The sequence below is a fragment of the Copadichromis virginalis genome, linkage group LG12, assembly GCF_057382275.1.
Source record: "Copadichromis virginalis isolate Kocher_CV1m ecotype Utaka linkage group LG12, C_Virginalis_male_GT1.1, whole genome shotgun sequence".
Lineage (NCBI taxonomy): Eukaryota > Metazoa > Chordata > Actinopteri > Cichliformes > Cichlidae > Copadichromis > Copadichromis virginalis.
Genome location: NC_140629.1, coordinates 18,289,451 through 18,303,408, shown reverse-complemented (window position 1 = coordinate 18,303,408; position 13,958 = coordinate 18,289,451). Strand labels below are relative to the sequence as shown.

The window sequence follows — 13,958 nt, the reverse complement described above, 5'->3', positions numbered from 1 at the left end:
TTACCACATTTCCATCTTGAGGCCAGCCACCTCACCACAACCCTCCCACTGAGACCCAAACTGCCCCCCAAACCCACCCTCGTCTTTTTGCTCTCCGTCCAGGATCAGATAATGTGAAAAATGAACCATGGAGCAGTCAGGGAGACCACATGGCCTCCCCAGCAAAACCACACAAGACAAATAGATATAATTAGACAGCGTCTCTGGGTTATTTTTCTTCGCAAATATTTTACAAGACTCCCTTTCTTTCCTCCTCCCGCTGTCCTCCTCTTCTAAGGCCTTTCCTCAAAGTCCATCTGTTTTTCATTGCTGAGTCAAACAAATCTCAGAACGCAGGGTCTATTGTGCTGGGCTTGGTGAGGCCGAGCCGAGCCAGGCTGGGCCGGGTCAGGACGTTTTATTTTCGGTCCTGGGCTCAGGGGAGAGTGTTTGAGGGCCACAGGAGTGGTGTGAGAGACCGGGCGGGGGTGGAGAGGATAAGTCAGAGGTCATTTGAGTATAAACCATTGCCACATGCCCTTCGGACTGCGGTCTGACTCCTATTTCCTGTCTTCAAACACGGCTTGGGGAGGTGGGAGGTAGCAATAACACCGAGGGCCACGGAGAACCTTGTTTTCCCAGCTTCCCTGCACACTGCGCACATATGGAGTCAGGCAACCTGTTCTTATAATGGAACCTAATATGCACACAAACACACACACCCTACAGCTATTAGATAAGGTTGATCTGCACACCTGGTCTTGCTGCGTGACTCTACAAACAATATCCCAACAGAGATTAGATGATAGGGGTCCTTGATTTCAAAAGGCAGTTTCTTTTTCTACTGAGCATGTTCGCACTACAGTGTCATGACTAATAGAGAAAGTACTCATATCGAAATAAAATCTGCGCTTCTCAAGAGCAGATCCATTACAAGTTTTTTAAATAAAAGACTTGTTTTTCATGCTTTGAGCACATGTAGTTTGCAAGAACCGTGTGTTTCAATTAGCTCACATGTGGTAAGTAATTAGAACATGGTTTTTCCACTCTTGCCCAGCTTCTTGTCTCACTCAGGAGGAGCGAGTGCTTTACAGGAGTCTTAGGACCTGTATTTCCATCTGTGTCTTCCTGTTTCTGTCAGGGAGACTAAGTGGGTTTGTTTGGAGAAGTGAAGGCAAGGCTAGTAAAATCGACTCTGGCTAGGCCTCTCTCTGATTTAGCTTGGCCACAGATGCAAGCCATTTTAATGCTCAAAGCATGCTACAAATCCCAACACCTACAGCAACCCGGTCGTGATGGATGATGCCGCTTGGCTTGAATCAGCCAGGCAACATCATGAACTTGCCTAATGTGTTTAGCATCATTAGTTTTAAACACTCCAGCTTCATCTATACACAATCGATAGACAGACAGACAGACAGACAGAAAAGTCAGCAGAATATTCTACTACTGTGCATTAGAAGCTCCATAAAGACAGTTGGTGAATGAGATGCTTCCTTGTGCAGAAGGAATTACTTGACATCAATTAACTGTCATCAAGTCGGTAGCTGAAATATTTAGTGAGTTAGTGTCCTTTGTTGGGTGAGAGTTGCATGTTTTAATGGCATGGATGCCATTTAAAGAAAATAAATGCATCCCTATGTCCAAGGTTTGCATCATTGTTTGGATGTGTGAAGTGCGGTATGAAATCTCAGCCTTTATTGCCCAGCAGCCGAACAGCAATAAAGGCTCGTTAAAAGTGATGCGAGTTGTTTATATGTGTTAAGGAAAAATAACCCCTCAGTGATACCAGAGAGAGCCCAGGGACACTCTCACACACACACACAGTCAAAGAAACAGCCAAGTCAGGCTAACCACATTGCACTTGCTGGTAAATTGTGGTAAACAAATGTGGTAAACTCCTTGAAAACTAACTTAAATATTTAACAAAGGGAAGATGCACAAAGCCCGGGCGCACTCGACTGTTCCATTTCTCTCTCAGAAAGACACCACCATCACACCAAAGTACATCTATATGCAAAAGTGCAAAGTGAGCAGTTGTAAACTTTACAAAGACAGTTTGTTCTTCACTGACCCAAGGCCTAGAGCTAAACAAGAGAGAGGTCACTGAGGACTTCGCCTATTAGGTTGGACTCAAATATCTGTCCTATATCTACTTGGTGGAAAAGAGAGAGCCATTGGAGACTATTTTAACCTCTGATCACACTGTTCTCCCTGCTGATTTACGCCATAAAAATGATAAACCTAACCGTTATAATGTAGCGGCATATATCCCATCAAACTGCAAAATGAGTCTGAACCACAAGCGGCTGCAGCTCATTGCCGCTGTGCTAAAATTGCACCTGTTTTTCTTTGTTTTTCCTTTTTTTTGCCCCTCTCACTCTGGCAGCACAGTAAAAATTGAAATGTCATATAAAATGTGACAGGATGCTAATATGTGGCTCCCAGAGGGCATCTGAAAGCGTTCTTGTTGATTTTGTAACTGCAGAGAGAGATGACATCCCTCCCATTTCCACCCCAGGAAAAAAACAACAACAAAAAAAAACCCACTGAAAAGTTGAACAACTTGAGGAATGCTAGAGGGTGACACGAATTCAATTTCCAAAGCCTGCGAAAGAACTAGCAATGACACGATAATAAATAGTGCATATGATTAGCATCTACTGTATATTTAAATTAGGTGTGTCGCTACTGAACAAAAAAGAAAACAATGATTTTGTGTTGATAAAGATGTTATTTGGGCGTGCATTTTCTTTTTAATTAGTGGAAATAAAGAAAATGATTGATGAAAGTGCATGTCACTGGAAGGAGAGCAGGCCTTTATTGGTTCATTTGCATTCACCCATGGCATACTGTTCTCTCTAGTGGCGACGTGTCGAGCACTGTACATGAACCACAAGTCGAAACAGAGCACTATAGAGACAGCTTACCCGAAAATGAAAAAGCAGGAAAACATAGAGAACATAGAAAAGAAAAGCTTCCAAAATTGTATTTTATATAAATAAAAACTCCAATTTTCACTGCTGAATTTCTGTTAATCAACACCTTCCCCTTGTTTCTAGTTTTTAAGATTAAATCTGTTTGTGAGCTAAGCATTTTTTGTGGTTTATTTTTCCCATTTTCATGTGTTCATTAGCATTTTAAGAGTAATAAAAATATCAAATGAAGCATGGAACCCATTTTTCTTATGTTGGCCATTTAAATAGTTCAGCTGCTCTAAAGCTATTGTGTTACCGAGGTCTATTCCAAGTAATACCAACTCCACTGGGGACAAGATGAGTCACAGATTTTACCAATTGGGAGTTAAGAAAGGCCCCCTGGGGAATAAAAAAAGAAGAAAAAAAAGGACCCAGTGGCCTAGAATACCATCTCTTTTCTGTTAGGAAATGACAACAGGACAAGACAAAGACCCTGTGAATGGCCTCAGATACCACCCTGCAACCTGGCACCTCGCCAGCACCACATGAAAGGGGCAGATGTTCGATTTTTTTTTTTTTTTTTTTTTTTTTTTTTTTTTTAAATCGGTGGGTACCATTTTAATAAATAATTTATCCCATATAACAGCTAATCCATGGGCAAATGGGTGAGGGGGGATACATTTTTTTCCATCTTGACCTCTCTTTCTCTAAACATAATACAGAAATATTTGTGTTACTGTGCTGTTGAGATGCACAGCACGTCCAGTAAAGATGAGAAGGGGCATCCTGAATCCTGCTCCTATAGGCCGGAGCAGAAAGACTGTATATGTATTTTCCTGCGTTGATGTGCATGATGTGCTGCATTGCTCGTTTGAGAGAACCTGTGTGTGCCGAGGGTTGCTTCAACACAGTCAAAGACAAGCTCCAGTTAAGTCTGTCAGCTGAAGGTGGCCCGCGCACGCACAATGCTCTCTAGCGCTAATTAGTCTCTTCACCCAGCCAAGTCCCATTGCGGGGATAAGTTTACACATACGTTAGGGGGGAACGAGAGTAGCGAGTTTTTAAAGGAGGCGGCGCTAATATATTTTCAGTTTGACCTCTGCTTCCTGTCCTAAAGAGAAAGGTTTCTGGCGTTATGAGTGTGAGTTTGTGTGCGTGTCTCTAATGCGTCTGGTTGGCAGGAGGTTGTTTGCCACTGATCATCTTTACCCATATCCCCGTGGGGCCTCTCATCACTTCCACCACACCAGCCACTCTATCAAGGCTCAAGGTCAGGTGTGCACACAAAAACATAAATGACTACTACCTCTCAACTTCTGCTCTTGATCACTTGATCACCTTCTCCTGGCCTCCCGCTGCATGCCACGCCCTGAACCGCCATCCTACCTCACCTCTGCTCCCCCTGCTCCCGCACTCTCCTTCCCCTGTCCTTCCCAGGAAGCAGCCTGGCAGAGTGTGATGAATGGGACGACATTAGTCTTGTCCTCTGTTGGCCTGGTTTAGCTGCTCCAGCCCATCTCCCCTCGTCCGTCAGTCTGTCAGTCTGTCTAAGTGCGTCTGTTTGTCTAAGTCTCTCTATCCGGGTTGGCTTAAAACACACAGCATCCCACTGTACTGTCAAATGCCTAAAAGATGAGAGTACATATCAGCTTTCATATTTTTAAAATCAGGGAAACATACAAAACTCAAAGACACGCGTGTCACATTTTTAACTACTCTCATTAATGACATCATATTTTAATCTTGCTGGGGTGAAATTGCACCTCAATCTGTAAAACCTGCTAACCTTGGCATGTTTTTAATTATACATTCATGTTCAGACACACAGGAGATAGAAAAAGCTGTAAAATCTACTGTCTTAAACTTTGTTTTGGAAAGGGGAAAAAAAAAAACAACAGAACGAGAGTGCATTGCTATGAAGTGAAGGGATCACATCTTCAAAAAAGTAAATAAAATATGCATCCTCTCTGTGCTCATTACAGATTTATGACTCTTGTTAAAAGAAAAGGTGGCGGCTGCCTTCTTACATGTCTGACTTTCAAATTCAGACGACACTGCTGTCAAGTGTTGTGCTCCACATTCTGTCCAATGAGAGACCGAGAGGGCTGAGTATGTGCCATCTCCAACATCCTATTCGGCGAGAGTCTCGATAAGAGTTACTTTGGGTGGATAAGAACACGCAAGAACTCCTCACCTACAGTGCAAGGAGCTGCTCGTTGTAATCCTTTGATGCATAGTTCATCAATCAAAAAGTTCAGTTGGTTCAGCCACTTGTGTGTATGCGATTCAGAACAATAACAGTTGGGGGGAATAGTCATTGTTGCATTAAGCATAATGAGCATTGGGATTTTCTTCAGCAATATGTGACAATTTTGCAGTTCCTGTAGCAACTTTAAAGCAAAAGCGCTGAGAAAAACATTTAAATCACCGCACCAGCCACCGCACACCCATGCACACACACTCAGGGAACTGAAACTCACTCGAAAATGAGTTTGTTAGCTGTCTATTATCAGTGACTTAGGGGGTCATAAGGTGTGAAAGTAGTCCTTATGTGTAAGTGAGTCCTAATTAGTACTTCCAAAGAAGCTTGAATCTAAAAGCTTACTTTTTGGCACGCCAAAAAAAACCCCCAAAAAAACACTACACCAACCTAGAAGAACATTTTATTCCCTTGTGCTCCCTGTTTCTGTGCAAACTGTATCAAAAATAAATAAGCACAAAAGCACTCGAGTGACTCCCATGTCACCTTTTATTGCCCCAGAACCAAAAGCCCCACCAGCAAAACACACTGTCACACCTCAGTCTACACATTTCACCTCAATGTTTAACAAGTCTACAATGCCACAGGGAAGTCAAAGACAAAGACAGGGGCCGCTTTCCATGCTGGAGCTCAGTAGCTTCCCCCATTACCTTAAAAAGCAGGCACAGGCAGAACCCTTGCAGTGGGTTTGGATTTGAGGGTCAAACGTGCAGTGTGTGTGTGGGTGTTAATCGAGACGCGGACATGGGGGACAGGTACTGTACACAAACCCTGACAGGACGGCACACAGAGGCCGCTGGACAGACGATGAGCTAAAAAAGGGAACTGGGAGACAGCAACAAACACCATCGGGAGTCGGTGCCAGAACCACACACAGATCAACTTACCACCATTGCTCGTATCCATTCAAAGTGCCAGGAAGCCAACATATCCTCGAGGATATGGTTTTTATCACGGCTGTCCTCCCAGGGGCCTGGTTTAGGGTCCTTGTGGATAGATTACAGTGAGATGTTCTCTTTACAACCCACAGAAATTAAAGTCAAAAGGTTTAGAAAATGTGGATGTTTTGCAGCTGTGGTCTTATACATTTATATCACCCTGTGCAGGAAAGAAAACAGCAAAAGCACTGCAATCAAAACAGCTTCAGCCTTGCAATGCAGAAAATATTCTTTTTTTCAGTGCTCATCTTTATTTAAACTTTGAAACAACAGCATTGGGTAGTAAAATTCAAACTAAATATGCATCTCCCTGAGTCCACTGGACTATTGCATATCTATCAGGATGAGCGCCCGTGTCCGCAATCTCTACAAAGACCGTGGTCACTGCACTGTAGCGCATAAGAATAGTGCCGAAAGCAAAGAAAAAAAAACAAACCAACAAAAAAAAAAAAAAGACCCATGGTGCAAAAAATTACCAATTTTCATTTGAACCAGGCTAGAAAGACTGAGAATGAAGGAGTGATGATAGAAAGCGAAAGACAAAGCAAGAGATATGCATCTGGGGGGAATAGAGATAGTGAGAGATGATCCACCTGATGTATGTGTGTGACAAAGAGGGAAAACAAACAAACAATGCAGTGTGTTTTGCATAGACAGACAATACTCCTCTCTGCCTCTTTCACCCTCCTTTTTGTTTTCATTCCTGCCTCTATTAGCAAAACATGATTAAAATGCAGTTCCTACCAGCGTCTCTGCTGAACAACGGGGGAGAAAAAAAAAAAGACAGTGAGATGGGAAGAAAAATGAAGCGGAAAAGTCAAAAGCATCTTTTACAGCGTGACGCTTTTCATCCTTCACAGGCGGCAAGAAGAAAAGACAGACATTCAAACTTTATTCTCTTCCCTTCTCTCCTGCTCTGTCTCTTTCACCCATTCTCCTCAGCAGCTGAACCCCCCCGATACCTGCATCTCAAGCTCAATAGCCTCCCCAGAACAACATTTCAGTCACACTTTTTCCCCCTCTTCCAGAGCATTGATATAATTCCCAGTGCGCTCTTTAGTCCAATTACATTATGCCATGCCGTTATCTGAGTGATCGGCACAGTGCCGTGACTGGGGCTAAGAGAGGAGTGCGGTGGCTTAGGGAGGTGCTACAGAAGCTCTATGTGCTATCTGGAGACAAGTCGTGGAAACAGCGCTGCATGTGCCCTATTTAACTTTTCATTGAGCGCTCGCTTAATAGTATTGAGTGGAGAAAAAAAAACGGAGAAAAGTTGTGGAGAGAAAGACGACAGTCAGCCACATTTGAAAAGAAACAGAGATTCTGGGTGTTAACATCAACAGCTGAAAGTGGCTGTGAGGCCTGCACTGGATATGTGTGCTGATACTAGCCATCCATCAGCAGTTATACGCTTGCAGGAGAAGAAGCGATGAACACATACACACACACACACGGGCAGGATTGTGTGCGCCCATACATGTTCTGTATGTTGCATGAGTCATGCCTGCAGGGACAGCAGCAGAGGGTGAAATGGCTGTCTCAGCACTACAGATGAGTAGGATAAGGAGAAACTCTGTGGCGGTATGAAGAAACAGGGAATTCTATATAACTCATCAATAGCACCTTTAAAATCTACTACTGATGTGTCAGGTTGGATGTACACACATTACATGAGGATATCCTAAATACTAGAACTATATTAAGCCTCTGCCTCAATAGGTTAAAAAAAAAAAAACTAAATTATAGAATAGCCGGTGGGTTACTGTTTGACCCCCAAATCTGATGCCTTGAAGAACTGGGTCTATTAAAAAAAAAAAACGACGACAAAACATTCACATTTTTTCAGGTCAATGTTCAAACTAAGTAATAACGTCTGCTCTATATTTACTACGAGGAGAAAAACGAGTCGGAATAATCGAGAAACCAAAAAGATGATTTGGTACATGTGGTATGTCTGTGTACGTGTGTGTGTATGTGAGCGAGATATTGATAGATAGGCATAGAGGGAGAAAGAGAGAGGGAGTGCACCGAGCAGTAAGCCCGTGAGCAGGACATGATTGCAGTGTGTATCTTATCTGTGTCAGGTCCTCCTGAGGCTAGTGGAGCCTAGCTGAGCGGAGCACAAGCGCTTCAGTGACCAGTCAACCGTGTGAGGGTAATCTCCTCACTCCTTCAGTCTGTCTCTCTCCCATTCACTCTCTCTTTCCATTTTTCCAGTAAGCCCCCCTCTGGGAGGCAGCTGAGCTGCACACACACATCCACGTGAGACGTTCACACAAACACATTAACGCACACAAACACTCGCACCCGTGCAGAGCCTAAAGGCTACTGGCTCATGCCAGCTCTGGACAGCGAGCCCACAGGTGAGTGGAGACATCACAAGCTACATTATACACTTAAGCCCCTGCAGCCACATGCTTGTAAATACAGGAATGTGCAGCGTGTTTTTGCTATCTCACACTGCTCAAGCTGTATTTCAAGATGGTGAAAGGGGTCTACAAAGATACTGCAGGATGCAGTTTTAAAAGTGTAAGACAGGTTTAAAAGAAAACCATGGATTTGCTTTGTGTAAAAGGCCACAGATACCTGTCCATATCATTTAAGAGATTCCTTTTGGCATTTCATAAAAGAAAATCAAAGACGTGATTTTATAATCAACAGCACAAGCTGAGTTAAAGGTTTTTCCATCATAAATTAGACTACAGGACTCTCAAATCGATGAAAAAATGTAGACCTTTTTATCCCTCAAACACTCATCCTTATATGTAGTATAAATAATAATAACCGTAACTGTTAAATCTAGATACGCAATTTCAATAAATGTGTCTCTTACGTTTATGTGTTACATGAGTAATGCACTTCGGGATAAAAAGAAAAAAATTCCATATCAAGGTGAGTGCACACACACACACACACACACACACACACACACACACACACACACACACACACACACACACACACACACACACACACACACACAATGTGACGGAAGGGAGAAGACAAAAAGAATTAGTTTATGTCTAACATTCTTTCACCCTTCGTGTGCTTGCCTATTTGGCTTTAACAACTCAGCCGTCCCCATCAATTAGTCTAGATGCTGGACTTTCATTGAGATTAAGTGACTAATATCAGTGCTTGCTCACAAGAAAGACACTTTTCACGTCTGCCCAACAATCTGTTAAGTCAAAACACATGTGGTAATCCAAGGCAAAAAGCCTGCAAGGGGTCCTCTATGCAATGAAAAACAGGTGCTCTAGTTTTTGGCCATGTAATACCCCATTTACCCTCTGGAGCAAAGGTTATCCAGCTAATAGCTGCCTTGTGGTGCACTGGGAAGAGCTGTGCACATGGCCCAAGTAAACATCTGGGACAGATTGTACATACTTGCAACATATGCTTCAAGTTCAATTAAAATGAGGCCTTGGCACATTTATTAATCTTTTTTTCCTCTCCCTTTGCTCTCTCTCTCTCTCTCTGTTGCTCTCTTTCTCTTCTTCCCACTCTCCCCTATAGGCCTGTGCCATTAAAGAGGCCTCCTTTGACCCGTCCTTCATACTTACTCATACAATCTGAAGCTGCAGCTCATATCCAATGTAAAAGACCTCATATCCAATGTGAAAGACAAATTTGCTAAGCCCTGAAAGTCCATTTGTTCTGCACTTAACCAGGTTGGAGGGAGAGCAAAGGGAAGAGAGTGTGTGTCACAGCAAAAGGGGGGGAAAAAAGTCAGGGAAGGGGATGATTGTGGAAAGGGGAAGAAGGAGAGTGGGAGGGGAGAGAGATGTAGGCGAAGAAAAAAGAAAAATGCCCCCTTTCAACTTCCCTACAGCTCAAATGAAATGCTAACAGTTGAGGGGAGCAATAGATCAAAATGTATGAAGCCAGAGTTGGTAAATTGTAGCCTTTGTGGCAGCTGTGCTATCCAGCATCCCAGCCCTGTGTGAACACAGAGCAAGGCCTTCTTATTTGGAATAATCAGTTCGCCACCAAATCTGACGGAGGCCGCACAAACTGCTTCCGCACCTCATTTCAATATGAAAGTCCAAAATGTATTTTATATAATCTGCAGCTTTTCAAATGCTTGTATTTTTTATTCCCCCACCCCACAGAGAGGAGGTTAGAAATGCAATAAGGAGGACAGACACAGGGAAGGAGTGGGGGGAAAAAAAAGTTCAAGGTTGCCTGGTGCATATCTTCAGTCAGTGCCCCCCTGTACATTTCAGCCTTGGAACTTCACAGCCAAGAAACTTTCCTTCTGCCTCTGCACTGTGGGAGAGGATGTAATGCTCACATATTGCTGTGTGTTCATCCCTCAACTGGCTGCCTGGCTGATTGATTGCTGACTTTCTAGTGGGATGACTGTTTGACCAATGACACAATAAATGTTGCTTCTTTTTTTAAAGTTTTTTTTCTTTAACCATTCCTTTTTGTTGTCTGTTGTAAAGTTGGCGTTAGATAAGTAAATGTAGCCTACAAGTCCAACATCAGCTTTCTTGGAAATGTTTTTTTTTTAAAAAAACATTACCAAACCAGACCATCCATATTATCACATCACAATCTGGTGTGAGGCAGAAAAGTATCAAGCATCAAGTCAAATCATTTTCATTTTCACACTAAATAAAACCAAGTGCAAACTATGCTAAAATGCCACTCTTGTTTCACACTGCTTGAAACCTCAACACACCAGAGTCTGAAGGAGAAAATTACTTTCATTTCAAACCTGACACACAAGAAAAGCAGACAACACAGTGGGTAGATTAAGCGCTGTGCTATTTCAATTACCATTCCCAGGTGGAGCACTGACAAGGTTCTGTATCCCGTCCAGTGGCATTTGTTTCAGTAGCTGTTCCTACAGTGCAAACGAGCGGAGGCAGTAAAGTAGCCACCTGTTGTTACCTGATAGTGTCTGGACAAGCCCAGATGCTGTTTTACTGCGACATAAAGGAGCAGTGAATGGACCTAAATAGCTAACTAAGCACTTTATATGGGTGTATGTTCACAGGAAGAAAGACTGAAGCACAGTGTCTGTAAAGTTAGCGCACTGTTGTACGAAGGGAAATTTAGGGATAATGCACCAAAGCGCGTCGAAAAGATCAAAAACAAAGCGAAACCCCGAGCAGAAAAGGTGAGGAATATGTTATGTACACACCTAAAGAGAAAACTTTTGAAAAGGTTAAAAAGGTTGTACAATCTGTGAACATGTGTTTGTGCCTCAGGCAGTGAGAATATCTGAACAGGGGGAAGAGATGGGAGGGGAAGATGGAGTCATTTTGTTAGTCTGTTTGTGTTTCCGGTCTCTGAAGCAGTGTCAACCCCTCCTGAGGCAGTGTGTGTGCGAGTGTGTGTGTGTGTGTGTGTGTGTGTGTGTGTGTGTGTGTGTGTGTGTGTGTGTGTGTGTGTGTGAATGCATCTCTGACACGAGACATAATTACCTTGTCATCTTTGTCAAAATCCTCATCCTCATCCTCCAGCAGGTCCTCCACTGCTTCCTGACAGTTGCAACAGAGCAAAGAGAAAAACGAGAAGGAGAAATAAAATGTTTATGCAACAGCTATAGTGCAGATAAACATTAGATAACAGAGGGTTAACATCATCAGAGCATCCAAAGAGGCATATTAAAGCTGATTGGTTCTGCTTATGTCTGGCAAGAGTTTGTTAATGAGTATGGAAGACATGCAGAAAGCACAACTATTGGATTTGTGAGTGCTAATATGTCATAAGCTTCAGAATGGTTCTCAATTAGAATTTAATTTTAGAAACATTCTGTTGTTCAAATATGTTGACACTTCTGGAAATGCAAGCAAATGCTCTGGCTTTGAATTTCCACGGGCTGAGGATTAAAGTCTATTCAAGCAGTCAAACGGCATTGCACAAAAGCATGTAAGACTTATACTGTTCAAAGGGAGAAGACAGCAGAACTCCTCTTCTTCTGACCTCCTTAACCTCTGCATGAGTCTCTCACCTCCACCACTGGTTTATATACATTCAGTTCTCTATGCTTTTTTTTCTTCTTCCTCGCAGACGCTTTGTAAGAGAAGAAAGAAGAAAAGCCTGAAGTGCAGAGACCGAGTCACAAAGAACAGCAACTATTTGCTTCAGTGATCCACAACCGAGAAAACTGGAGCCGACCTGACTCTGAAGCCCCGAGAAACCACAAGACATACTGTAGAACACAAAGAAAAATGGCATGATTTACGACGCTTGCTCACGCTCGGTCTAAATTCACGACAGCAAACATAAAGGGTACTGGACAAAATAAGTAGCGCACATTTTAAACAAGTATTTAAGACACACTGGAATCACATAGAGACCTCTATGTGTGAAAGCAAGGCAATAATCACACGTGTATCCATAGAAGTTCATCCCTGAACACCTTGGTTCACACTTGGCTGTGTCTTGATACCACCAAAGTGAAAACCATTACAGCTGCATCTTATCCACCCTCTATCAATGACACATCACAGCTTATCATATGACAAATCATATAGTTGCCCACGATTTACATAAACAAACAGCCGTATCATAAGCCCTACAGCTGTCAACCTCGGATTTGATCTGCTCTCATTGTTTGATAGCGTTACCAGCCCCTACCCCCTCGAAAACCTTCACCCATCCCCGACATTACTGCACCCCCCCCCAGCAAATCCAGAACAGTGCGAACTAGTTTGGAGAAATCCAAAAATCATTACTTAACAAGACAATAGCTTTTGTCCTTTTTGTTTTTCATTGGAATACGGGGGGAAACTATGTGGCGGCTGACATAAGCCTCTTATGTAAATGCAGCTTCCCACACAAACAAAGACGAGTTCAGTCAGAACAGCGGAGTCGAGAGGGTACTGCGTGTGCGTGCGTGCGCGTCCCTGTTCTATCAATATAAGTGAATCGCTAGGGCAAAGTGCTGTGCATGTATGTGTGAAACTCCTCATTTTAACTGTCTGACTGTGTAACAACTGGCCATTCCCAGCTCAATGAAACTCTGCCATGTCTAGACAAATAAGCTCGACTGTTCACATTTGACGGTCTCTTTATTGACACTGAGCACATCCAGCGCTACACTATACAAATACCGAAGAGGGAATTCTCGTGCTCAGTCAAGGGAAAAGATGTAGATGAGATACTGTAAAAATGAAAGCCTTCTGGCATCTCTAAACAAATGAACTATAACTGTTTATAAAGACATCATGGTTCCCTCCAAATCCTTTCATCCATGCCAAAATAGAAATATAATGGAATCTTCCACACAGAGGCATTAGCAGGGCATGCCTGGCACATGCTCCAAACTTTAAACAAAGAAATGAGCATGAGCTAGGTGGAGAAGCATGACCTAGAGAGACAGAGAGAATGATAGAGTCGTTTGTCTCCCTCTGCTCTCCGCTCTGCTCTCTCCCTTCTATTGCCGCTGGTTACAGAGAGAAGTCATGTTTCCTGCAATGAGACACAGTGTAAAATTAATAAATAAAAAGACACGGAACATGTCATCTGCCCTGAAGATTGCCACGGCTAAATGCGTGCACTGAAGCTACTGTCTCAGTACGGGAGGATATAAATTACCTCAGTGCAGCCAATGAATTCCAAACATCCCTCTTTCGTTCTCTGCATCGCTCTACCTCTCCCTCTATTTGTCTCATTCTTTCCTCTTTCTAAGACCTGTTTGGTGTATGATATCATTTGTCTGCTTATCCCCCCCATTATCATGTTGTTTGAATTACTATCATTACAGCACGGCAGCATCAAAGCCTTGCTGTCGACAGGATCGCGCAGGGCTCACATTGCCTGCAGAGCTGCTCCAGTCAATTCAGTATCTACAGAGGTGGGGATTAACATATTCAGACCCATTCAAATGATACAGGGATGATGCAG

The 13,958-nt window shown here is 43.0% G+C and overlaps 1 protein-coding gene across 3 annotated transcripts in view; it reads right to left on the bottom strand.

The window, feature by feature from the left end:
• mctp1a (multiple C2 domains, transmembrane 1a) overlaps positions 1-13,958 on the bottom strand; it is a 136,344-nt gene that overhangs the window by 12,674 nt on the left and 109,712 nt on the right. For 2 of the 3 annotated variants that reach the window (XM_085475132.1, XM_085475135.1), the window contains exons 17-18: positions 11,531-11,587; positions 6,045-6,143 (exon numbers count right to left, since the gene is read on the bottom strand). In XM_085475132.1, the coding sequence (XP_085331258.1) occupies positions 6,045-6,143; positions 11,531-11,587 (156 nt within the window). The remainder of the gene's footprint in view (positions 1-6,044; positions 6,144-11,530; positions 11,588-13,958) is intronic. The other variant, XM_085475133.1, reaches the window with a different exon arrangement.